General features: G+C 45.2%; 1 protein-coding gene across 4 annotated transcripts in view; it reads left to right on the plus strand.

Moving 5' to 3' along the window:
• stac (SH3 and cysteine rich domain) overlaps positions 1-27,163 on the plus strand; it is a 180,082-nt gene that overhangs the window by 124,824 nt on the left and 28,095 nt on the right. For all 4 annotated transcript variants that reach the window (XM_072252510.1, XM_072252503.1, XM_072252527.1 and 1 more), the window contains 2 exons: positions 3,353-3,447; positions 13,162-13,213. In XM_072252510.1, coding sequence (XP_072108611.1) covers positions 3,353-3,447; positions 13,162-13,213 — 147 coding nt within the window. The remainder of the gene's footprint in view (positions 1-3,352; positions 3,448-13,161; positions 13,214-27,163) is intronic.

Here is a 27,163-nt window from a genome sequence, read left to right on the forward strand (position 1 = left end):
ATCCCTTTAGGATTTTATACGTTTCAATCAGATCCCCCCTCAATCTTCTAAATTCCAACGAGTACAAGCCTAGTTCATCCAGTCTTTCTTCATATGAAAGTCCTGCCATCCCAGGAATCAATCTGGTGAACCTTCTTTGTACTCCCTCTATGGCAAGGATGTCTTTCCTCAGATTAGGGGACCAAAACTACACACAATACTCCAGGTGTGGTCTCACCAAGGCCTTGTACAACTGCAGTAGTACCTCCCTGCTCCTGTACTCGAATCCTCTCGCTATAAATGCCAGCATACCATTCGCCTTTTTCACCATCTGCTGTACCTGCATACCCACTTTCAATAACTGGTGTATAATGACACCCAGGTCTCGTTGTACCTCCCCTTTTCCTGATCGGCCACCATTCAGATAATAATCTGTTTTCCTATTTTTGCCACCAAAGTGGATAACTTCACATTTATCCACATTAAATTGCATCTGCCATGAATTTGCCCACTCACCCAACCTATCCAAGTCACCCTGCATCCTCTTAGCATCCTCCTCACAGCTAACACTGCTGCCCAGCTTCGTGTCATCCGCAAACTTGGAGATGCTGCATTTAATTCCCTCATCCAAGTCATTAATATATATTGTAAACAACTGGGGTCCCAGCACTGAGCCTTGCGGTACCCCACTAGTCACTGCCTGCCATTCTGAAAAGGTCCCGTTTATTCCCACTCTTTGCTTCCTGTCTGCTAACCAATTCTCTATCCACATCAATACCTTACCCCCAATACCATGTGCTTTAAGTTTGCACACTAATCTCCTGTGTGGGACCTTGTCAAAAGCCTTTTGAAAATCCAAATATACCACATCTACTGGTTCTCCCCTATCCACTCTACTAGTTACATCCTCAAAAAATTCTATGAGATTTGTCAGACATGATTTTCCTTTCACAAATCCATGCTGACTTTGTCCGATGATTTCACCGCTTTCCAAATGTGCTGTTATCACATCTTTGATAACTGACTCCAGCAGTTTCCCCACCACCGACGTTAGGCTAACCGGTCTATAATTCCCCGGTTTCTCTCTCCCTCCTTTTTTAAAAAGTGGGGTTACATTAGCCACCCTCCAACCCTCAGGAACTAGTCCAGAATCTAACGAGTTTTGAAAAATTATCACTAATTCATCCACTATTTCTTGGGCTACTTCCTTAAGCACCTGGGATGCAGACCATCTGGCCCTGGGGATTTATCTGCCTTTAATCCCTTCAATTTACCAAACACCACTTCCCTACTAACATGTATTTCGCTCAGTTCCTCCATCTCACTGGACCCTCTGTCCCCTACTATTTCTGGACGATTATTTATGTCCTCCTTAGTGAAGACAGAACCAAAGTAATTATTCAATTGTCCTGCCATGTCCTTGTTTCCCATAATCAATTCACCTGTTTCTGTCTGTAGGGGACCTACATTTGTCTTTACCAGTCTTTTCCTTTTTACATATCTATAAAAGCTTTTACAGTCAGTTTTTATGTTCCCTGCCAGTTTTTTCTCATAATCTTTTTTCCCCTTCCTAATTAAGCCCTTTGTCCTCCTCTGCTGAACTCTGAATTTCTCCCAGTCCTCAGGTGAGCCACTTTTTCTGGCTAATTTGTATGCTTCTTCTTTGGAATTGATACTATCCCTAATTTCTCTTGTCAGCCACGGGTGCACTACCTTCCTTGATTTATTCTTTTGCCAAACTGGGATGAACAATTGTTGTAGTTCATCCATGCAATCTTTAAATGCTTGCCATTGCATATCCACCGTCAATCCTTTAAGTGTCATTTGCTAGTCTATCTTAGCTAATTCACGTCTCATACCTTCAAAGTTACCCCTCTTTAAGTTCAGAACCTTTGTTTCTGAATTAACTATGTCACTCTCCATCTTAATGAAGAATTCCACCATATTATGGTCACTCTTACCCAAGGGGCCTCTCACGACAAGATTGCTAATTAACCCTTCCGCATTGCTCAAAACCCAGTCTAGAATAGCCTACTCTCTAGTTGGTTCCTCGACATGTTGGTTCAGAAAACCATCCCGCATACATTCCAAGAAATCCTCTTCCTCAATACCTTTACCAACTTGGTTCACTCAATCTACATGTAGATTGAAGTCACCCATTATAACTGCTGTTCCTTTATTGCACACATTTCTAATTTCCTGTTTAATGAGTGTGGTAGACCAAAGGGATCTGAGAATACAGGTATATAATTCGTTGAAAGTAGCAGCACAGGTAGATAGTGATGTAAAGAAAGCTTTTGGCACATTGGCCTCCATAAATCAATGTATTGAGTACAGGAGCTGGGATGTTATGTTGAAGTTGCATAAGAGATTGGTGAGGCCTAATTTGGAGCATTGTGTGCAGTTTTGGTCACCTATCTACATGAAAGATGTAAACAAGGTTGGAAGAGTACAGGGAAAATTTACAAGGATGTTGCCGGGACTGCAGGACCTGAGTTATAAGGAAAGATTGAATAAGTTAGCACTGTATTCTTTAGAACATACAGGTAGAATATTGAGAAGAGATTTGGTAGAGGTATAGAAAATTATGAGCGGTATAGATAGGGTAAATGCAAGCAGGCTTTTTTCACTAAGGTTGGGTGGTTCTTCAACCAGATGTCATGGGTTAAGGGTGAAAGATGAGAAGTTTAAGGGGAACATGAGGGGAAGCTTCTTCACTCAGAGGGTTGTGAGAGTGTGGAATGAGCTGCCAGCACAAGTGGTGCATGTGAGCTCGATTTCAACATTTAAGAGAAGTTTGAATCGGTACATGGATGGTAGGGGTATGGAGGGCTATGGTCTTGATGCAGGTCGATTGAAGTAGGCAGATTAAATGTTTTTGCCATGGATTAGATGGGCCAAAGGGCCTGTTTCTGTTCTATCCTTTTCTATGACTCTGTCCAGGATAAAGCAGCCCACTTGACTGGTAATACACTTAAAATGCTGGAGGAACTCAGCAGGCCAGGCAGCATCGATGGAAGAGAGTAAACAGTTGACGCTTCAGGCCCAGATCTTTTATCAGGACTCTGTAAGGAATTAGTACGTACTTCCCGTGACTGCATGAGTTTCCTCCGGATGCTCTGGTTTCCACCTCAGTCCAAAGACATACCAGTTGGTAGGCTATTTGGTCATTATAAATAGTTATGTGATTAGGCTAGCGTTAACTAGGTGGGTTGCTGGGCAGCACAGCTCGTTGGGCTGAAATGGCCCTTTCCTCACTGTAGCTCGAAGTAAGTAAGTATTGCAGGTTCTTAACCAAACAGGAGGGAATCTGGTGGTGCATTTTCCTGTTCTTTTATGTGTGACATTCACATACACTTTTCTTGTTTTATAGCTGAAAGAGCCAGGAAACAAAGACACTTTGCAGAAGTTTATATATGTTGCCTTGTACAGATTCATACCCCAAGAGACTGATGATCTGGAAATGCAGTAAGTATTGCCGATGGAAATTACAGTAGTTCCTTTGTCATTTCGTTGGACTTGTCCATAAAAATGTTCTTCTAATGGTCAACTTTTGGGAAAACGTCAAAGTCAATATAAGTTTATTGTCACTACATACTACTCTGAGATTTGATTTCTTGCATGGATTTACATTAATACAAAAACTACAATAGAATTTATGAGAAACTGTACATAACAAAATCCAACAAACAACCAATGTACAAAAGAAGACAAGTTATGCCAGTAAATGCAAAAAAGGAAAATAATACTGAGAACTTGACCTGTTGAGTAGTTGAAAGTGAGTCTGCAGGTTGGGGAATCAGTTCAGCGTTGAGGTGAGTGAAGATATCCACACTGGTTCAGGAGTCTGATGGTTGAAGGATAATAACTGTCCCTGAACTGGTGGTGTGGGACTTAAGGCTCCTGTACCTCTTGCCCGATGACGAGCAGAGAGCACGGCCTGGATGGTGGGGTTTCTTGATGACGGATACGGCTTTCTTGTTTAAGGTAATCAACTGTGGTGAGGGTTTTGCCCTCAATGTGCTCAGTAATGAACTGGTCTGAGTCCACCTCTTTTTGCAGACTTTTCCATTGCTGGGCGTTGGAGATCCCATACCAGGCCAGGATGCAACCAGGCAGCATACTTTACACTTAATGTTATCAAGCCTTTAATGTTAGCTTCTTCCTGGGCCCAGCAAAAGCATTTATCATACATAATCTCCTGTATTTCAATAAGCTAAAGAATACATTCTGCCTATTTTTTCAATTCCTGGTAGAATATAGAACGTAGAACACTACACTACAGTACAGACTCTTCATCCCAATGCTTCAACCTAGTCTAAGGTCAGTCTAGCCTTTCCTTCCTATGTACCCTATGTGCCTATCGAAGAGTCTTTTAAATGTCCTTAACGTATCTGCTGGGTGCGAGGTGGAGCTACGTCACTTCCAAAGGAGGTGTGAGGTGCTCCTTGCCTCCGCTAGCCTGCAGGTCAACCCTTGGGCGAGGTGTAGCACCTGCTTAGCCCCGATCAAGCTCACATAAAGCCACGGTCTCCCATCTGGTCGTACGAGCAGCTGGTCCCTATCACGAATCCTGGTCACGTGACCACTGACCCCAGGCAGACAGTCTCTGAAGAGTACTGATAATGGCTGGGGTCACCCGTCCAGTAAAGACGCTGCCCAGAAGAAGGGAATGGCAAACCACTTCTGTAGAGAAATATGCCAAGAACAACCATGGTCAAGAGGAAGAATTGCCTGTGTCATACGACACGGCACATGATGATGATGATGAATGTATCTGCCTCTTCAACCAGCCCAGGCAGCACATTCCACATTCCCACCACTCTCTACCTGAAGAACAACTCTGATATCCCCCATACTTGCTTCCAAAATCAACTTAACGTTATGCCACCTCATGTTAAACATTTCTGCCCTGAGGAAGCTGACAATCTATGCCTCTTATCATCTTGTACACTTTTATCAGGCCATCTCTCATCTTCCTTCACTCCAGAAGCAAAGACAATAGTAGTGGTTTTATTTTGTGATACTGTAGGAAATAAACATAATTGTTTCAAGTGTACTGATTATCATAGGGTCAAAGTCACAGAGCACTGAAACAAAATCAGAACTGAATCACAATCTGATTTAATATCACTGGCGTATGTCATAGAGTCATGGAGTAGTGCAGCACAGAAAAAGGCCCTTTGGCCTATCTAGTCCATACCAAAACCATTTAATCAGCCTACTCCCATCGACCTGCACCAGGACTATAACCCTCCTAATCCCTGCTATCCGTGTACCTTTGCAAACTTCTCTTAAATGTTGTAATTGAGCTCACAAGCACCACTTGTGCTGGCAGCTGATCTCACACTCTCACCACCCCCTGAGTGAAGAGGTTTCCCCCCGTGTTCCCCTTAAACATCTCACCCTTCACCCTTAACCCATGACCTCTGGTTGTAGTCCTGCCCAACCTCAGTGGAAAAAGCCTGCTTGCGTTCACCCTATCTATACCCCCCATACCTTTGTAAACACCTATCAAACCTCCTCTCAATCTTCTACGTTCTAAGGGATGTTACGTACCCCATAACTGGGTTGCCAAACCAGCAGAAATGGACCACTTAGTTGGGGTCTGGTTTAACAGAAATTAATAAAGTTTTATTAAAAAAATAAGTAACACAGTACTCTAAATGCAACAGATTAGCAATGATAAAACACACATGTACACAGAACTAGGGTAATAGGAATCAACCAAGCTCTATCGCAGTTTAGGGGTAAAATGATCAGTCTCAAGTGACGCAGAGTTCAGTTCAGCTTAGTACAGTTCGCAGTAATTGCTGTTGTGCCATTGGAGAGAGAGAGAGAGATAATATGCAAATCTGATTCAGACAGACCTTTGATGTTCTTCACAGTTAACTTTCGGGCGAACCCTTTTAATGTTTTCTGTGGTCACCGACTGTGACCCCTCCGTTCTGGATACGACCGTTCTTCCTTGGTGAACCCGGCACCCAGGCAAGGACGGACACACACACCAGGTTCTCACCAATCGCACCCTTTTCACCCTGTGCGTCTATGGTCGGTTCCCGTAACCAGACCTCAACTCCCACCAACTTGTGGGGGCACACCGCTCTTCCAGGGTCTCATTATCTCGTGATCTCGTGGTGTGTCTCGTGCCTTAGCGAACCTGTTCCTTTTATCCCCCTGCTGGGGTATCGCCTGTCCATCAAACTTCAAACAGTTCAGGTTCAAAGCAATCGGTCTGTCAATACTTGGAACTGTGTCTCTTTTCGTTAATCTCTCTCTTCTCTCTTATTAGCATTTTGAATGTTTCTCCATTGTCTCCCTTATCTCTCTCATCAGCATCAATCTTCTGATAACTTGGTTTGTCGTCACACCCCTATCCTTCAAAGGATTTTTACTGGGGTAAAAATTATGAGCATGAATACATTATTAGATACACAGTAATATACAGGGTCATCAGCTATAAGGCTAATACAGAGAACTTTAAGTTTTCAACACCTTGACAGATAGTCAGCAATCACATTTTCCGTTCCTCTTATATGTTTTACTTTAATATCCTCTAAGACCAGGCTCCAACTTAGCAACCTTTTGTTTTTATCCTTCATAGTGGCCAAAAAAACTAATGGGTTGTGATCAGTGTAAATTCTCAGTGGTTTCCGTCCCGGACACATATAACAAAGGTCGTCCCACACAGACTTAGCATTCTTTGGCAAGAGCTTAGTAAGAGGGAGGGTAATATTCGCAAAGTTTTTGCAAAACTTCCGATAGTACCCCACCATCCCCAAGAACCTTCTCAGGGCTTTCTTGTCTGTCGGGGTGGGGACTTCAGCGATAGCCCGCACCTTAGCCTGCATCAGTGCCAGCTGCCCCTGTCTTACCAGAAATCCCAGATAAGTGATCCTTCCGTGGCTGAATTCACTTTTTGCGAGGTTCACTGTCAGGCTGGCTTCAACCAGCTTTTTAAACAGTTCCTCTACTGCCACAATGTGCTCCTCCCACGTGTCACTCCAGACCACTAAATCGTCAATATACGCTTCTGCGTTCCTTAGCCCTTTTGTCACTGAATTAATCATCCTGTAGGGGTGTTGCTTACTATGCTGACCTGATTTGACAACAACACCATGTCCCGGCTCTTTGCATCGCCTCGGGACATCCGGACATACGTGTGCGTGCCGGTTAATTAGCTTTCTTAGCGGCTCGCTCTGTTTGGGGGTTAAGGGAGAGACCCTTAACCCAATAGAGTTCTCCCATCTGGTCGGCACCATACTTATCTTTTCAAAATGGGTTTTCCCCTTATCAGGTGGCACCCTAGCCTCATTAGTTTTCGTGATAACACCGACTAGGTCTGCTCGCCTATCGTGGCAAGCTGTTAGCATATCAATAGCCTGTAACTCTGTTAGCTCACGTCTACAATAGTCAATAGCATTCTTCCTCCTGTGCGGCCAGTAAAACTCTTTCATGATTCTATCGACTGTCTTCCTCACCCCCACAATGTCCACTGAGGGGTATCTTGTGGGCCGGGTTAAGAATCTCATCCCCATAAATTTTCGGCACCACCCCTCATTCCTCATCTGCAGGCACGGTACTTGGTCTCCATTTCCTCCTTAGTACTCCCTCCTTCACATAATAGCCCACTGGCTCCCTTGTTAATTCTGCTTAGGAGAGAGCTGTCTCCGTCAAAACCATCAGCTCCTTGTCTTGCTCCTGAGCCTGTATAAATTCCTTCCTTGCTAATGATAAGTCTACCTCAACTCCCTTGCTTCCTTCTGTTTCACTACGCTGCTTCTCACCTTCTAACCCCTCCTGGTACAAGGCTGGTAAAAATGTCTCCGCTAAATCTGCATTCGCTTCGGCAGCCTTTCTGGACATGCACCAAGTCACTGCGCAAACGGGATAAGCCTGTGAGTCCATGGGCGAGGCCTCAATGCTGGCAGGCTGTCTTGTCAATCTTACTGCTGGGTACACTTCTCCGCCAGTGAGGTCATTACCGAGTAAGACCTCCACGTCTTCCATCGGTAGTTCGGGCCTCACCCCGATCGTCACCGGTCCGGAGACCAAGTCGCTTTTTAGGTGTATCTGGTGCAAAGGTACTGCTTCAGTCCCTTTCCCAATGCCTTTTATCACACTGACCTCCCCAGTCTCGGTCTCTAAACTGAAGTCTAAAACACTCCTTAAGATCAGTGACTGACAAGCTCCAGTGTCTCTCCAGATCCGTACTGGAACCGGGTTTAACCCCTCCTTCACCGACACCAATCCGGCCGAGATAAACTTCTCGCGCCCTTCCTGAACTTTATCAGACCTCTTCCCCCCCCTAGCGGTTTATTTGCCAGCTCAATACAGCCAGTCGGAATTGTCGTTTTTCCTTTCCCCGTCTCCTTCTTTGGGGCAAAGCAGCTGGACGCAATGTGACCGGCTTTCCCACAATTATAGCATACGACCCCAGGAGACTTCCTACTAAACTGCTCCCGGTCTTCCGTATCCTTCTCACTAGTCCCCGGCTTACTTTCTGACTTTTCTGGCGGACTCTCCCCGCCATCCTGACTACCCTTCTGGTAGCTTTTACTTGGGGGTAAACTTTGCTTTGTGCGTTAACACATATTCATCCGCTAACTTAACAGTTGCAGCTAAGGTTCCTGCCTCTTTTTCATCTAGGTAGGGTCTCATACCTTCAGGGACACAACCTTTAAGCTGCTCAATCAGTATTAGCTGTAGCAGTCTGTCATAATCCCCATTGACCCCTTTCGAGGTGCACCAATGCTCACAATACATCTGCATCTCACGGGCAAACTCTAAATACGTGCAGCCCCACTGCTTCCTCGCATTCCGGAACCTCTGCCGGTATGCCTCCGGGACCAACTCATAAATCCTGAGTATTGCCTCCTTCACTACATCATACCTCTGGGCATCTTCTGCGGACAATGCCGAGTAAGCTTGTTGAGCTTTTCCTTTAAGTACACTCTGAAGCAAAACAGCCCACTTATCCCTCGGCCAGTCCTGACTTGCAGCGACTTTTTCAAAATGTAGAAAGTACCGATCAACATCGGCCTCGTCAAATGGGGGAATCAGCCTAACCTCCTGGGTCGCCCTGAACCCTCCACCTTGGTTCCGCATGGGGCCCTGTGCTAGCGTCATCCTTAACTTCTCCAGCTCAAATCCCCTTTCCCTCTGTTTCTCTCTCTTGTCGCTCTAACTGCCTCTCTCCCTCTCTTGCCGTTCTAACTGTTTCTCTTCTTGTTCTAGCTGCCTTACCTGGAACTCGTGCTCGAGTCTCAATTTTTCCATCTGTAGCTGTACTGCTTCTCCACCAGGTTTTCCCATAGATACCACCTCCAGCTCCCCTTGGGGAAACACACCTTTAGATACATAATGCTCTATGATAGCTCTGTGTATCTCCGCTCTCCTCATTGTCAACTTCCCCTTAAAAAGATTCAACCGTTTGGCCACAGTTGCCAATTCTGATTTCCTGGCATCCTCTAATGCCTCCAAGGTTGGCGCCTTTAGAAATTCCTCAATCTCCATTTCTGCTGTTTGCCCTTTCTTTCTTTTGGGAATTTTAACCCAATCAATTTACCCAGTCCCAAATTTGGCGTTCAAAATGCATACACTGCCACAAGCCTGAATGACTTCCGTCCAGTTGCACTCACCCCCATCATTGCAAAGTGCTTTGAGAGACTGGTTCTATCACATCTGAAATCCTGTCTGCCCACTACCCTGGACCCCCATCAATTTGCCTATCGCACCAACCGGTCAACAGAGGACGCCATCTCCATGGCACTTCACTCTGCCCTGACCCACCTGGACAGCCCCAACTCTTACGTCAGAATGCTGTTCATTGACTTTAGTTCGGCATTCAATACTGTGATCCCCTCCAAGCTGATCGCCAAACTTTGCCAGCTTGGTAACAGCTCATCCCTCTGCAACTGGACCTTGGACTTTCTGATTAACAGACCCCAATCAGTTCAGTTAGACAACCTCTCCTCCTCCATTCTCACCCTGAACACTGGCGTGCCTCAAGGCTGTGTGCTGAGCCCTCTTCTGTACTCCCTTTTCACCTGTGACTGCGTTCCTGTACATGGTTCTAACTCTATAATCAAGTTCACAGACGACACCACAGTGGTTGGCCTGATCAGAGGGGATGATGAGACGGCCTACAGGGATGAGGTCCAGCACCTGGCAGTGTGGTGTGCCGATAACAACTTGGCCCTTAACACCCAGAAGTCCAAGGAGATCATTGTGGACTTCAGGCATGCTAGGAGCCACATCACGTCCTCACCTACATCAACGGAGCTGTAGTGGAGTGTATATCAAGCTTCAAATTCCTTGGTGTCCTCATTTCCGAGGAACTCCTCCATCCTGATCAAAAAGGCGCAACTGTGCCTTTATTTCCGGCGGAGCATCAAGAAAGCTCACCTCTGTCCCAGGATACTGTTGGGCTTTTACTGCTGTACCATTGAGAGCATACTCAGTAACTGCATCTCAGTGTGGTATGGCAATTGTCCCGTATCAGACTGCAAAGCACTCCAGCGTGTGGTGAAAACTGCCCAGCGGATTATCGGCACCCAATTGCCCACCATTGAGAACACCTACCATAAACGCTGCCTGTGCAGGGTGAAAAGCATTATCAAGGATGCATCTCACCCTAACCATGGACTTTTTACTCTCCTCCTATCCGGTAGGCGCTACAGGAGCCTCCGCTCCCGCACCAGCAGGCACAGGAAGAGCTTCTTCCCTGAGGCTGTGACCCTGCTGAACCTCACATCACAGCGCTAAGCAGTATTGCATCCATATTGTACTGTCTCAGTACTTTTATATTTGTGTGCTGTAGCAGTTACTTTTTATTTGCAGTTATTTTGTAAATAACACTATTCTTTGCATTTCTGGTCAGATGCTAACTGCATTTCATTGGCTTTGTATCTGTACTTGGCACAATGACAATAAAGTTGAATCTAATCTAATCTAATCTAATCTAATTAGGTCTCTCCAATGTTTTATACACGTTTCACGTAACATCCCAACTCCAGTACTGATTACTTTGGTTTATGAAGGCCAATATGCCATAAGCTCTCTTTATGACTCTATCTACCTGTGACTCCACTTCCAAAGAATTATGATCTGTATTTCTAGATCCCTTTGTTCTACCTCACTCCTCAGTGCCTACTGTTCACTGTGTAAATCCTGCCCTGATTTGTCCTCTGAAAGCGTAACATCTCACACCTGTCTGCATTAAAACTCCTTGGCCAGTTTTCCAGCTGGCCTAGATCCCGCTGCAGGCTCGGATTGTCTTCCTCGCTGTCGACTACACACCCAGTGGTGGTGTCATTGCAAATTTGCTGATCCAGTTTACCAAATTATCATCCAGATTGTTGATATAGATGACAAACAACTAGCACCGATCCCTGAGTTCCATCGATTCTACCAGCGCTGTCTGGCTTCTCCTGTAAAACCAGTGTTGAATCCAGTTTGCTATCTCATCCGGAGTAGCTGATCATGTGGACTGTGGGACATAATTTCCTGTGCTGGAAATATCAGCAATAATTCTTGTATTCTGAGGCTAAAGAAATCCCTCCTCAACTCTGTTATAAGGGGACGCCCTTGTATTCTGAGGGTGAAAGCATCCTCTCAACATCCATTTGATCTGGCCTGGGCCTCCGTTGGTCAGGGTTGACTATGGATGTTGTGTCCTAGCTGTCTAGATACGTAAGCCCAGGCAATACAATCTGGAGAACAAGCTGCTGCCCTTGTAGCAAGCTCCCCCTCTCCACACATCTAATGAACCCAAAGGAACGGCAGAGACTGATAGTTTGGCCCCGGCGGTGTCGTAGGAGTTGCCAGTTAGCTTTGAACTCAACGTAGGACTGCCTGAGGGACTTCAGTTCCAGATTTTCCCTCGGCGTTTGCTCCTGAAGCCTGCCCCATGAGTGGGTATAGCCGTAAGACAGCAGAGGTTTGAGATCAGAGTTTTCCTTCTCCTAGATGCGCTGCCAACCACAGCTGACGATCCCCAGATGCCTGAAGTGACTGATTTTAAGGTGCCAGTAACCTGCCTTTTCCCCTTCTCCTGTCAATAAAAATGTTTCTGCTGGGCTTAGTAGCTAAGCCACACATGAAAGGCAGAAGCTGGACTTGGTTGTCAGAGGCTATTTGAGACACATGCCACTGGGAGCATTTAATAGGTGGCGGGAACTTGTTCCCATTACCACCCTCGGCTGTAACAACCTTAAGGAACTCCATTCTCTCTAGGCCTTTCACTATTCGATAAGTTTCAGTGAGATTCCCCCTGCCTCATTCTTCTAAACTCCAGTGTGTACAGGCCCAGAGCCACCAAACACTCCTCAAATCCTTTCATTCCCTGGGATTCAATCACAAACAAGAGAAATTCTGCAGATGCTGGAAATCCAAGCAACACTCACAAAACGCTGGAGGAACTCAGCAGGTCAGGCTGGGTCTGTGGAAAAAAGTAAACAGTTGTCGTTTTGGGCCGAGACCCTTCATCAGGGCTGGAGAAAAAAAATGAGAAGTTAGACTAAGAAGATGGAGGGAGGGGAGGAAGAAGTACGTTAGTAGGTGACAGGTGAAACCAGGGGAGGGGGAGAGGTGAAGTGAAGAGCCGGGAAGCTGATTGGTGAAAGGGATAAAGGGCTGGAGAAGGGGGAATCTGACAGGAAAGGACAGAAGGCTGTGGAAGAAAGGGGGAGGTAATGGGCAGGTAAGGAGATAAGGTGAGAGAGGGAAGTAGGAGGGGGGCATTATTGGAAATTCGAGAAGTCGATGTATTTCTTCCTCCCCTCCCCCCACCTTCTTACTCTGATTTCTCATTTTTTTTCTCCAGTCCTGATGAAGGGTCTTGGCCCGAAACGTTGACTGTTTATTCTTTTCCATAGATGCTGCCTGGCCTGCTGAGTTCCTCCAGCATTTTGTGTGCATTCCTGGGATTGTTGTTCTGAACCTTCGCTGTCCCCAATGCCAACACATCCTTTCTAAAGTAAAGGGCCCAAAACTGCTCACAATACTCCATTGTTTTCTGTGGGTTATGGTGTTAATGAAAGGAACAGTGCGACCAAAGTTACCAGGAGTACCACCGACTCTCCATGAATTAATGGGTATTTTTTAAACCTTTAATTGTAAGGCAGCATAGGGAGGTGGTGTAGTTGAAGGCTAATGTTATTTGTTTATTCAACATTGCAGGGCTGGTGACAGAATTTTACTGCTGGATGATTCTAATGAGGAATGGTGGAAGGTAAGTTTCTGAATCTCGAAGGCCGTAAACTGCACCAGAATTCCATTAGTTTGTAATGTCGGAGGTAAATCCCCACCCGTACATCCAGCAGAAACCTGAAGGGACTCTAGATTCTGAGGTAATTAAAATCAGATTGTTGCCAAATTATACCAATATGACCAATTAACCTATTAACCCATACATAAATCAATGAATAGTGCCAAAGAGGAACATGAGGCAGTGCTCATGGACTTTTCTGATGGTGGAGGGAAGAAACTGCTCCTGAATTGTTGAGTGTGGGTCTTCAGGCTCCTGTACCTCCCTCCTGATGGTAGTAACGAGAAGAGGGCACGGCCTTGATGGTGAAGGTCCTTAATGGTGGTTGCTACTTTTTTGAGGCACCACCTCTTCAAAGCCCAAAGTAAATCTATTATCAAAGTACATTTTGTCACCATGTACAACCCTGAGATTTGTTTTCTTGTGGGCTTTCACAGTAAGTACAGAGAAACACAATAGAATGAATGAAAGGCTGCACAAAACAGGGCAGACAAATAACCAATGTACAAAAGACAACAAACTGTGCAAATACAAAAAGATAAAAAAGAAAATAACAATAATAATAATAAACAAACAATAAATATCGAGAGCATGAAATAAGATGAAAGTGAGTCCTTTGGTAGTGGAAACAGCTCAGAGTTGGGGTGAGTGAAGTTATACCTTCTGGTTATGGTTGAGGGCTAGTGACTGTTCCTGAACCTGGTGGTGCAGGTCTTGAGGCTCCTGTACCTCCTTCCTGATGGCAGCGGTGAGAAGAGAGCATGTCGTGGATGGTGGGGCTCCTTGGTGATGGATGCTGCTTGCCTGCAACAGTACTCCATGTAGATGGTGGGGACGGGGTCTATCCCCACGATGGACTGGGTCATATCCACTACTTTTTGCAGACTTTTCCCTTCAAGGGCATTGGTGTTTCCATATAAGGCCATGGTACAGCCAGTCACCGCACATCTATCGATGTCTGTCAAAGTTTAGGATGAAATGCTGCATCTTTGTCAACTTCTAAGGAAGTAGATGTCCTTGCTGGTGGGGAAGGTTGTGTCCGTGATGGAGCTAGCTGAGTTTACAGCATGAGGAATCCCAGTCTCCCCTGCCCCAGCAAGGGAATTCTATCGTGTAACATAGGGGTCCCCAACCTTTTTTGCATTGCGGACCGGTTTAATATTGATAATATTCTTGCGGACTGGCCGACCCAAGGTGGGGGGGGGGGGGGGGGGTGGGGTAGGGTTGCCAAAGGCCAAGAGTAGCAGTCAAATACGTTGTGTTTACCCAGAGAAAGACTACAATGACCATGAAGCCTTGCGCGGCGCCATTGCGCATGCGTGTACCTGCCGATTTTTTTTTTGCAAATCGTTTTTGGCGATTCTGTTCCGGGGGGGTGGTGGTGGGGTGTTAATCACGACCGGAACATCGGTGATAAGTTGCTAATACACTCAATTTGGTTTCTAAAAGGGTTTATCTAAAGAATTTCATATTAAACACACAGCGCATGTTTTCCTTGCATGAATATAGTGATAAGTCAATTATCAGGGGAGGACAGGGGAGTTTGAAGTAAGTGTCGAACGAACTTCCAGTAGAAGTGGCAGAAGAAGGTTCGATATTATCATTTAAAGAAAAATTGGATAGGTATAGGGACAGGAAAGGAATGGAGGGTTGTGGGCTGAGTGCAGGTTGGTGGGACTAGGTGAGAGTAGCGTTCGGCACGAACTAGAAGGGGAGAGATGGCCTGTTTCCCTGCTGTAATTGTTATATGGTTATATAAGTCAATAACATCATAACATTTTAAGTAACGTTTGGATATTAAACACACAGCACATATTTTCCCCGTATGAACATATAAAATCATTGCAACACACCAATATCGCTGAATCAGTGGGAGCTCTGGGCTTGTTTCCCTGCAACAACACGGTCCTATTGAGGGGTGTTGGGAGACAGCGATACTCGAAGGGGGTTCCTTATGTCCAGTCTATTCCGCAATTTAGTTTTCGTTGCATTCATTGCCGAAAACTCTGCTTCGCAGAGATATGATGTTAGAAATGGAAGCAACATTTTCAGTGCTTTTGTGCCTATCTCAGGATATTTAGCCTTGACTTTGATCCAGAATGCCGGCAGAGATGTTATGTCAAATATACTTTTCAGCCCACTGTCATTTGCAAGCTTAAGGAGTTGATTTCCTTCCCGCGCTGACACGGATGACGCGCGGGTCATGACCTCGCATGCGTAATGGCTCAACAGATTGTGACGGAATGAGAAAAGGTGCAGCTGACTCATATCGCCAAATCATATCGTTCCCTCACGGCCCGGTAGCGCATGCTTTGCGACCCGGTACCGGTCCGTGGCCCAGTGGTTGGGGACCGCTGGTGTAACATCCAGGAATCTAAAGCACCAATAAAATTGAGTGAAAAGTAAAAAAAATCACAGATGCTTCTGAATTCCGTACATTAGAGCATGAGGAAGGATGGTTCCTTGAAAAATCGACTCTGTAGAAGAATTTGAATCAAAACAAATGTGTCAAAATGTGATTGTATTTTAAGGGACAAATCTATTTGAATGTGAAAAGCATCTCTGAGCGTTAAGTGCTTCTTCATTTGAAGATATTCTGTCATTGCTGCTTTAATTCTCTAGGATCCGCACCACCAGATTCAGAAACAATTACTACCATCAGGCTCTTGCCCCAGAGGGGATAACTACACTCAACTTCACTTGCCTCATCACCGAACTTTTCCGGCATCCTATGTAGTCACTGTCAAGGACTCTTCGTCTTGATGTTTATTGCTTAATTATTCATTATAATTATTTCTTTGTTCCTTCGTATTTGCACAGTTCATTCTCTTTTGTACTCTGGTTGTTTGCCCACCCGGTTGGGTGCAGTCTTTTATTGATTCGATTATGGCTCTTGGACTTACTGAGTATGCCCGCAAGGAAATGAATGTAAGTGTTGTTGGCGTTCATTTCAAGAAGCCTAGAATATAAAAGCAAAGATGCAATGTTGAGGCTTTATAAGGCACTGGAGAGGCCTCGCAGAGTATTGTGAGCTGTTTTAGACCCCTTATCTAAGAAAGGATGTGCTGATATTGGAGAGGGTTCAAAGAATGTTCATGAAAATGATTCCAGGTTTGAAAGGCTTATCATATGAAGAGCTTTTGATGGCTCTGGGCCTGTACTCTCTGAAACTCAGAAGAATGACAGGGGCGTGGGGGGATCTCTTTGAAACCTATCGAATGGTGAAGAGCACAATAGAGTGGATGTGGAGCGGGTATTTCCTATAGTGAGTGAGTTTATGACCAGAGGACCCAGCGTCAGAATAAAGGGACATCCATTTAGATCAGAGATGAGAAGGTACTTCTTAAGCCAAAGACTGGTAAATCTGTGGACTTTGTTGCCATAGGCGGCTGTGGAGGCCAAGTCATTGGGTATATTTGAGAAAGAGGTTGATAGTTTATTGATTAATCAGGGCATCAGGGAATATGAGGAGAAGGCAGGAGATTGGGGCTGAGAGGAAAAATAAATCAGCCATGATGAAGTGGCAGAGCAGACCTAATTCGTTGGGCAAAATGGCTTTATCATTGTATATAATGACATATACATTATATTTACTTTGATAATAAATTTAGTTTGAACTTGAAGTTGAACTTTAATTCAGAGATACGGTTCAGAACAGGCCCTTCCAACCCAAAGAGCTGTGCCACCAAGCAAAGCACCTGTTTAACCCAGCCTAATCACAGGATAATTTACAATGACAAGTCAACCCACTAGTCTTTGACTGTACCAGAGCACCAGGAGAAAACCCATGGGAGAAGGTACGAATTCCTTGCAGACGATGCCGGAGTTGAACAAACTCTGACGTCCTGAAATTAACTTTGTTAACTGCTACACTACAGTGTGATGGAGAATGCAGGTATGGATTCTGCTACCTCTGGCATGCAAAGCGAGCACCCTACCGTTTGAGCTAAATCCCCAGCGTAAGTCGTAGCTATAGGAGTCACAATAAGATCAGAACCATTATAGATTCAGGAGTTGCTGAGGACCATAAGACATGAGAGCAGATTTAGGCCATCTTGGCCCATCGAGTCTGCTCCGCCATTCGATCATAGCTGATCCTTTTTTTCTGTATCTCCTCCTCAACCCCAGTTCCCGGCTTTCCCCCTGTACCCGTTGATGCTGTGTCCAATCAAGAACCTATCAATTTCTGCCTTAAATACACCCAATGACCTGGCCTCCACAGCTGCATGTGGCAACAAATTCCACAAATTCACCACCCTCTGGCTCAAGGAATTTCTCCACATCTCTGTTTTGAAAGGGTACCCCTCTATCCTGTGCCCTCTTGTCCTAGACTCCCCCACCATGGGAAACGTCCTGTCCACATCTACTCTGTCTAGGCCTTTCAACATTCGAAAGGTTTCAATGAGATCCCCTTCTGAATTCTAGAGAGTACAGACCCAGACCTATCAAATGTTCCCTTGTAAGATAACCCTTTCATTCCTGGAATCATCCTTGTGAACCTCCTCTGGACCCTCTCCAATGCCAGCACATCTTTTCTAAGCTGAGGAGCTCAAAACTGTTCACAATACTCAAGGTGAGGCCTCACCAGTGCCTTATAAAGGTTCAGCATCACATCCCTGCTCTTGTATTCTAGTCTTCTTGAAATGAATGCTAATATGACATTTGCCTTCCTCACCACCGATTCAACCTGCAAGTTAACCTTCAGGGTGTTCTGCACAAGGACTTCCAAGTCCCTCTGCATCACAGATTCCTGTATTTTCTCCCCGTTTAGAAAATAGTCTGCATATTTATTTCTACTACCGAAGTGTATTACCATGCATTTCCCAACATTGTATTTCATTTGCTGCTTTCTTGCCCATTCTCCTAATCTGTCTAAGTCCTTCTACATCCTATTTCCTCAACACTACCTACCCCTCCACCAATCTTTGTATCATCTACAAATTTGGCAACAAAGCCATCTATTCCATCATCTTAATCATTTATATACAGCATTAAAAGAATCAGTCCCAACACTGACCCTGCGGAACACCACTAATCACTGGCAGCCAACCAGAAAAGGATCCTTTTATTCCTACTCACTGCCTCCTACCAATCAGCCAATGCTCTAACCATGCCAGTAACTTTCCTGTAATACCATGGGCTCTTAACTTAGTAAGAGCCTCATGTGGCACCTTGTCAAAGGCCTTCTGAAAGTCCAAATACACAACATCCACTTGTAATTTCCTCAAAGGATTCCAACAAGTTCATCAGGCAGGATGCTGACTTTGTACTAACTTGTCCTGTGTCACCAAGTACTCCATCACCTCATCCTTAACAATTGACTCTAACATCTTCCCAACCACTGAGGTCAGGCTATCTGGTCTGTAATGTCCTTTCTGCTGCCTTCCTCCTTTTGCTAAGAGTGGAGTAACATTTGCAATTCTCCAGTCCTCTGGCACTATGCCAGAGTCCATGATTTCTGAAAGATCATTTCTAATGCCAGCACAATCTATAATGCTTCCGCTTTCAGAACACTAGGGTGCAGTTCCTCTGGTCCAGGTGACCTATGTACCTTTAGGTCTTTCAGCTTTTTGAGCATCTTTTCTCTTAAACAGTAACTGCGCCCACTTCTCTTCCTTCACACACTACAACATCAGGCATACTGCTAGTGTCCTCCACAGTGAAGACTGATGCAAAATACTCAGTTAGTTCATCTGCCATCTCCTTGTCCCCTGTTATTATTTCTCCAGCCTCATTTTCTAGCAGTCCTACAAACGTTTGTATATCCACTGTCATTTTTCTTTTATTTTTAACTTGAAAAAACTTTTACTGTCCAATGTGATATTAGTTACATATTTCATCTTTTCCCTTTTAATGATTTTTTTTAGTTTCTCTGTAGGTTTTTAAAAACTTCCCAATCCTCTATCTTCCCACTAATTTTAGCTTTGCTGTATGACCTTTCTTTTGTTTTTACAATAGCTTTGACTTCCCTTGTCAGCCATGGTTGTACTTTTTTTACCATTTGAATATTTCTTCATTTTTGGAATATGTGTGTCCTATCCTTCCTCATTTTTCCCAGAAACGCACACCATTGCTGCTCTGCTGTCATCCCTGCCAGCAGCTCCTTCCAATTTACTTTGGTCAACTCCTCTCTCATACCACTGTAATTTACTTCACTGAAATACTGCTACTTCAAATTTACTTTCTCCCTATCAAATTTTAAGTTGAACTCAATCATAATGTGATCACTGGTTCCTTAGGGGTCTTTTACCTTGAGCTCCCTAATTGCCTCCGGTTCATTACATAACATCCAATCCAGTATAGCTGATCCCCTAGAAGGCTTAACGAGAAACTGCTCTAAAAAGCTATCCCTTAGGCATTCAACAAACTCACTTCCTTGAGATCCAATACCAACCTGATTTTCTCAATCGACCTGCATGTTAAAATCTCCCATGACTACCATAACATTGCCCTTTTGACTTGTCTTTTCTATTTCCTGTTGTAACCTGTGGTCCACCTCCCAGCCACTGTTGGGAGGCTTGTATATAACTGCCATCAACGTCCTTTTACCCTTGCAGTTTCTTAACTCAACCCACAAGGATCCAACAATTTCCGATCCTATGTCACATCTTTTTACTGATTTGGTGCAATTCTTTATCAGTAGAGCTACACCACCCCCTCTGCCTACCTTCCTATCCCTCCAATATAACATGTAACCTTAGACATTCAGCTCCCAACTACAAACGTCCTTCAGCCACGATTCAGTGATGGTCACAACATCATACCTGGCAACCTGTAATATTACAACAAGATCATCCACCTTATTTCTTATACTACACACATTTAGATACAACACCTTGAGTACTGTATTTGCTATCCTTTCTGATTCTGCATCCCTAATGATTTGATACTCAGCCTGTTGGCTGCAATAAGTCCCATCACCTGCCTGCCCTTCCTGACAGTCTGATTGCATGCTATCTTTACTTTTTTTTTACCATCTGTCCTATCCTGAGTCCCTTCGCTCTGGTTCCTACCCCACTGTCAAATTAGTTTAAACCTTCCCCAACAGCTCTAACAAACCTGCCCATGAGAATATTGGTCCCCCTTGGGTTCAGGTGCAAACTGTCACTTTTGAACAGGTCATACCTCCACCAGAAGAGATCCTAATTATCCAAGAACCTGAAGCCCTGCCCCCTGCACCAGCTTCTCAGCCACACATTTATCTGCCAAATCATCCTGTTCTACCCTCACTGGCGCGTGACACAGGCAGCAATCCAGAAATTACTACCCGGGAGGTCCTGCTTCTCAACTTTCTACCTAGCTCTCTAAATTCTCTCTTCAGGACCTCATTTCTTTTCCTTCCTATTTCATTGGTACCAATATGTACCGAGACATATGGCTGCTCCCCCTCCCTCTCTCAAATCCCTGACCCTGACACCTGGGAGGCAACATACCATCCGGGTGTCCCGTTCACGTCCACTGAATCTCCTGTCTGTTCCCCTCACTATCGAGTCCCCTATCACTACCACTCCCTTCTTCTCTTCCTTTCCCTTCTGCACCTCGGACCCCTGGTCAGTGCCTGTAACCAGGTCGCCATGACATTCTCCCGAGAGGTCATCCCCCACAAAAGTATCCAAAGCGGTACACTTGTTTTTGAGGGGAATGGCCACAGGGGTGCTCTGCTCTAACTGTCTATTTCCATTTCTCCTGACGGTCACCCAGCTACTCGTCTCCAGCAGCTTCAGGGTGACGACTTCCCTGTAACTTTGATCAATTATCTCCTCGTTCTCCTTGACAAGCCGATGGTCATCCGGTTGCTGCTCCAGATCCCTAACACGGTCTTCAAGGAGCTGCAGCCGGATGCACTTCACGCAGATGTAGTTTCCTGGGAGACCCTGGGTGTCCCAGTTCTCCAACATCCGGCACGAAGAGCACCCCACAGCCAATTAAATGGTACAATAAGAGAGGGAAAAAAGAAGGAAATCAAAGGGTTGGACTATGTCTCTTGCAAAAACGCCATCCCCTTCTCGCAATTCCTCCGTCTCCGCTGCATCTGCTCTCAGGATGAGGCTTTTCATTCTAGGATGAGGGAGATGTCCTCCTTTTTTAAAGAAAGGGGCTTTCCTTCCTCCACTATCAACTCTGCTCTTAAACGCATCTCCCCCATTTCACGCACATCTGCTCTCACTCCATCCTCCCGCCACCCCACTAGGAATAGGGTTCCCCTGGTCCTCACCTGCCACCCCACCAGCCTCCGGGTCCAACATATTATTCTCCGTAACTTCCGCCACCTCCAATGGGATCCCACCACTAAGCACATCTTTCCCTCCCCCCCCTCTGCTTTCCGCAGGGATCGCTCCCTACGCGACTCCCTTGTCCATTCGTTCCCCCCCAATCCCTCCCCACTGATCTCCCTCCTGGCACTTATCCGTGTAAGTGGAACAAGTGCTACACATGCCCTTACACTTCCTCCCTTACCACCATACAGGGCCCCAGACAGTCCTTCCTGGTGAGGCGACGCTTCACCTGTGAGTCGGCTGGGGTGATATACTGCGTCCGGTGCTCCCGATGTGGCCTTGTATATATTGGCGAGACCCGACGCAGACTGGGAGACCGCTTTGCTGAACATCTACGCTCTGTCCGCCAGAGAAAGCAGGATCTCCCAGTGGCCACACATTTTAATTCCACATCCCATTCCCATTCTGGCATGTCTATCCACGGCCTCCTCTACTGTAAAGATGAAGCCACACTCAGGTTGGAGGAACAACACCTTATATTCCGTCTGGGTAGCCTCCAACCTGATGGCATGAACATGGACTTCTCTAACTTCCGCTAATGCCCCACCTCCCCCTGGTACCCCACCCGTTATTTACTTATATACACACATTCTTTCTCTCTCTCTCCTTTTTCTCCCTTTGTCCCTCTGACTATACCTCTTGCCCTTCCTCTGGGTTCCTCCCCACCTTGTCTTTCTTCCCGGACCTCCTGTCCCCTGATCCTCTCATATCCCCTTTGCCAATCACCTGTCCAGCTCTTGGCTCTATCCCTCCCCCTCCTGTCTTCTCCTATCATTTTGGATCTCCCCCTCCCCCTCCAACTTTCAAATCCCTTACTCACTCTTCCTTCAGTTAGTCCTGACGAAGGGTCTCGGCCTGAAATGTCGACTGCACCTCTTCCTAGAGATACTGCTTGGCCTGCTGCGTTCACCAGCAAATTTGATGTGTGTTGCAGGAAGTCTTAACAGACGCTTTACACAGAGCTGACGCCTCTTCCGAGCCGAAGCCTCCTTTGAGCCAAAGCCTTTCGCTTCTTTTCTTGCCACTGGCCTACTCCCGACAATGGCCGCTCCGCTTATCCCTTCTGTACTTTAATTTAGTTCGTAGAGCTCTGTTGACGCTACTGATAGGCCCCGTACAATGGACAAACGCCCTCGAAGCTCCCTTTTTAAGTAACCGCCGCCAACCTGCGAGAACGTGTCTTGGTAGAGCTCTGTTGACGTCGCTGATAGGACATGTGGATTGTGATGGATTCTAATGGCTGCCAAAGCTTACCAATGATGAACAGAAATTACACCACTCAAACGTCGTTTTTGAAAGAATTAATTTTTGAGATTACAATGAGATTTGGTAAGACACAAGTATCTCACCAGGAATGATTATTCAAGTAGGATTTCTCAAACCAGACTAAGGCTATTCATCCCATTGAGTCTACTCCACCATTCCATCGTACCCTACCTGGGCATAGGCTGCCATCAGCGGCTCACCAAAGTCCTCTGTCCTGGGCCAGTGTTTCAAGTTGTTCCCAGGTGTACATTGAAACTTTGAAACATACAGTGGCTAGTTTATTTTCCCTCTCAAACCCATTCTCATGTCTTCATCTTGTAACCATTGACACCCTGACTAATCAACAACGTATCAACCTCCATTTTATATATACCCAATGACGTGGCCTCCACATCTGTCTGTGGCAATGAATTCCACAGATTCATCACTCTCTGGCTAAAGAAATTCCCCCTCTTCTCTGTATAAAGGATATCCTTGCATTCTGAGGCTGGGCCCTCTGGTCCTGGGCTGTCCCACCACTGGAACCACCTTCTCCACGTTTACTCAATCTAGGCCTTTCAATATTCAGTAGGTTTCAATGAGATCCCCCCTCATTCTTCTTAAGTCCAGCGAGTACAGGCCTAGAGCCATCAAACACTCCTCATATGTTAACATTTCATTCCCGGATCATTCTCACGAACCTCCTCTGGACCCTCTCCAAAGCCAGCATTTTAGAGAAGGTCCAGGGGATATAGGGCCCAAAATTGTTCAGAATATTCCAGAAGTGAGCCATATAGGCTTAAGGTGAGAAGGGAAAGGTTTAATGACAACCTAGGAGGCAGCTTAATCACCTGGAGGTTGGTCAGCACATGGAATGAGCTGCCAGAAGAAATGATTGAAATAGATATATTAATCAAATTTGAAGGATACATGGTTGGGAAAGATTTAGAGGGATATGAGGCAAGTGCAGGCAAATAGGACTAGCTGAGATACAAATCTTGGTCAGAATGGACCGGATGAGGTGAAGGGTCTTTTCGTACTGTATGACTTGCCCACTCAGTCCTCTTAAACATTCTCCCTCTCACCTTAAATACATGTCCTCAAAAATTTGATATTTCTACCCTGGGAAAAAAGATTCAATCTACTGTATCTACTGTATGTCTCTCTTAATCTTATACACCTCTATCAGGTTGCTAAGCAAAGAGTCTCCTACAGTCCTGGAATGGATAGAAATAGTTCAAGAAATTTATGTTATGGAACAATTGACTTTCTCTCTGAGACATGCCACTAAACAATTTGAAAGATCCAGGGAAAATTGGACATTCTATTTGAGCCTGAAATAACTTCTTCATTGTGCATTTATTTGTTTGAAGAACTTTGTTTTATTTCTTCTTATGATGGAACCTGCAGAATGGACTTTAGAGTTATGGATCTTAAGGTCCCCTGAGACTTTGAAAGACAATTATGGACATAAGAATTTGGTTAACCTTGATACAGCAATGTAATCCATTTCGCTATTCATTTTTTCTATTACAAGATACGGATTTTACTTCACTTATGATGACCCTGTCTGTTTTTATCTTGTTTGTTCTGTTATTGGCAAAACAATAAAAATAAAGTTTAAAAAATCACTCTATCAGGTCTCCCTTTAGCTTCTGCTGTTCTAGAGGAACCAACTCAAGTTTGTCCAACCTTCCCTGAGAGCTTATAGCTTCTAATCCAGACAACATCAGGGTAAATCATAAACATAAGAGGTTCTCTGGATGCTGGAAATCCAAAGCAACACACACTAAGTGCTGGAGAAACTCAGAAGGTCAGGCAGCATCTATGGAGGGGAATAAACAGTTGACATTTTGGACCGAGACCCTTCACCAGGACTGAAAAGGAAGGGAGAAGAATCCGGAATAAGAAAGTGTGGGAGAGGAAGGAGTACAAACTGGTAGTGTTAGGTGAGGGAGATGATGTGTGAATGAGGAGGGATGAAGTGAGAAGCTGGGGATGGTAGGTGGAAATGGTAACGGACTGAAGAAGGAACCTGATAGCAGAGAAGAGTGGACCATGGAAAAAGGAAGGGAGAAGGGACACACTAAGAGGGAGGTGTTGGGCAGGTGGGGAGAAGGGAAAATGTAAGAGGGGAGCAAGAGTGGTGAATGGAGAAAAAGGAAAAGCTAGGGGAGAAATTGCCGTAAGTTAGATAAATCGGTCTACATGCCGTCAGATTGGAGACCACCCGAACGGAATATGAAGTGTTGCTCCTCCAACCTGAGAGTGGCCTTATTGTGGCAGTAGAGGAGGCCATGAACTGACTTGTGCAGAAGGACGTGCTTGAATCGCAAAGGGTTGGTTTGCAAATGGAGCAAGCTATCAAGAAGGCAAAGGGAATGTTGCCCTTCATTGCTAGAGGGATTGAATTTAAAAGCAGGGAGGTTATCCTGCAACTGTATGGGGTACTGGTGAGGCTGTAACTGGAGTACTGCGTGTGGTTCTGGTCTCCTTACTTGGGGAAGGATATATTGGCTTTGGAGGTGGTGCAGAGGAGGTTCACCAGGTTGATTCCAGACATGAGGGGTTTAGACTATGAGGAGTGGCCTGGGAGGATGAGAGGAGAACTTATAGAAACATAGAAAATTATGAAAGGGATAGATAAAAGAGAGACAGGAAAGTTGTTTCCACTGATAGGTGAGACTAGAACTAAGGCACATAGCCTCGAGATTCGGGGGAGTAAACTTCGGACGGAGATGAGGAGGAACTGCTTTTCCCAGAGAGTGGTGAATCTGTGGAATTCTCTGCCCAATGAAGCAGTGGAAGCTACCTCAGTAAATATATTTAAGACAAGGTTGGATAGATTTTTGCATAGTAGGGGAATTAAGGGTTATGGGAAAAAGGCAGGTAGATGGAGATGAGTCCGGATCAGCCATGATCTTATTGAATGGCGGGGCAGGCTCGATGGGCCGAATGGCCTACTCCTGCTCCTATTTCTTATGTTCTTATGACATGTTGGAATGGGAATGGGAAGTATTATTAAAATGGATAGGTACCAGGAGATCTCGTCTGTTGTGGCAGGCGGAGTGAAGGTGCTTGACGTAACAGTCCCCAATTATGTCAGATGTCATGGATGTAGAGGAGGCTGCACTGGATGCAGTAGATGACTGATAGACTCCCAGCACAGTAGATAGTATCCTGGTAATCCCTTCTGCACCCTTTCCATAACCCTTATATCTTTCATATAAACGGAAGACCAGAACTGGACACAATTAAAATTTCATGAACAGGGATTGGGTAAGTCTCAAACAGTATCTCTCACACTTCCAGTTACTTACCGACTTCAGCCATGAACTCTACCTGAGCATGGGCCGCCAGTAACAGCTCTCCCAAGCCCTCTGTTCTCGGCCATTGTTTCAAGTTGCCCACAGGTGTAGTCCATCTTGTTGGTGTCAGCTTTGAAGAGCCTTCCTTTCCTAGGGATGAGGTTTTTGGAGCTTTTGTTAGCGTTTCTGTAGCTGTGAGATTTTACCGGACTGGGTTACTTGCCCCATGCCCAACCCTCCTTTCAAAGCCAGGCTTGGAACCATTCATGGCAGAGTTTTATGAAGATAAAGGTCGGCTTTATTTGCCACACGTACATCGAAGCATTGAAATATACAGTGAAGTGCATTGTTTGTGTCAACGGCCAACACAGTCCGTGAGTATCGCCACACTTCGGATACCAACATAGTATGCCCATAACTCACTAACCTTAACCCTTACGTTTCTGGAATGTGGGAGAAAGCAGAGCACCTGGAGGAAACCCACACAGACAATGGCAGACTTGACCCTGGGCTGCTGGCGCTGTAATAGCATTATGCTAACCACTATAGTTCTGTGCTGCTCATAATAACTTGACTAAAAACCACATGGGACTCAATGATAGAGTTGCAATAGATTAATTTCAATTATACCAAAGAATCTGATATATATGAAATTATAGAGCATAGAGCATACAACATTGCAGCACAGTAAAGACCCTGTGGCCCGCAACGTTGTGCCAACCTTTTAATCTAACCTTTCCGTGGCAGGACATTCCATGCACTCACCACTCACTCACCTGCTTCTGACATCCCCCTATTCTTTCCTCCAATCTCCCTAAACTTATGCTGGCTGGTATTAGTAATTTACACCCTAGGAAAAGGTCTCTGGCTGTGCTTCTTATCATCTTGTACACCTCTATCAAGTCGCCTCTTGGGGGTTTTCTCCGAAGAGAAAAGCCCAAGGTTGTCCATCTTATTCTCAAAAGGTCAGCTTTCTAATCCAGTCAGCATCCTGGTAAATCTCCTCTGCACCTAAAGCTTTCACATCCTTCATATAATGAGGCGACCAGACTGAACATAATATTCCTAGTGTGATCTAACCAGGG

This window comes from Mobula birostris, chromosome 1 (genome assembly GCF_030028105.1).
Source record: "Mobula birostris isolate sMobBir1 chromosome 1, sMobBir1.hap1, whole genome shotgun sequence".
Lineage (NCBI taxonomy): Eukaryota > Metazoa > Chordata > Chondrichthyes > Myliobatiformes > Myliobatidae > Mobula > Mobula birostris.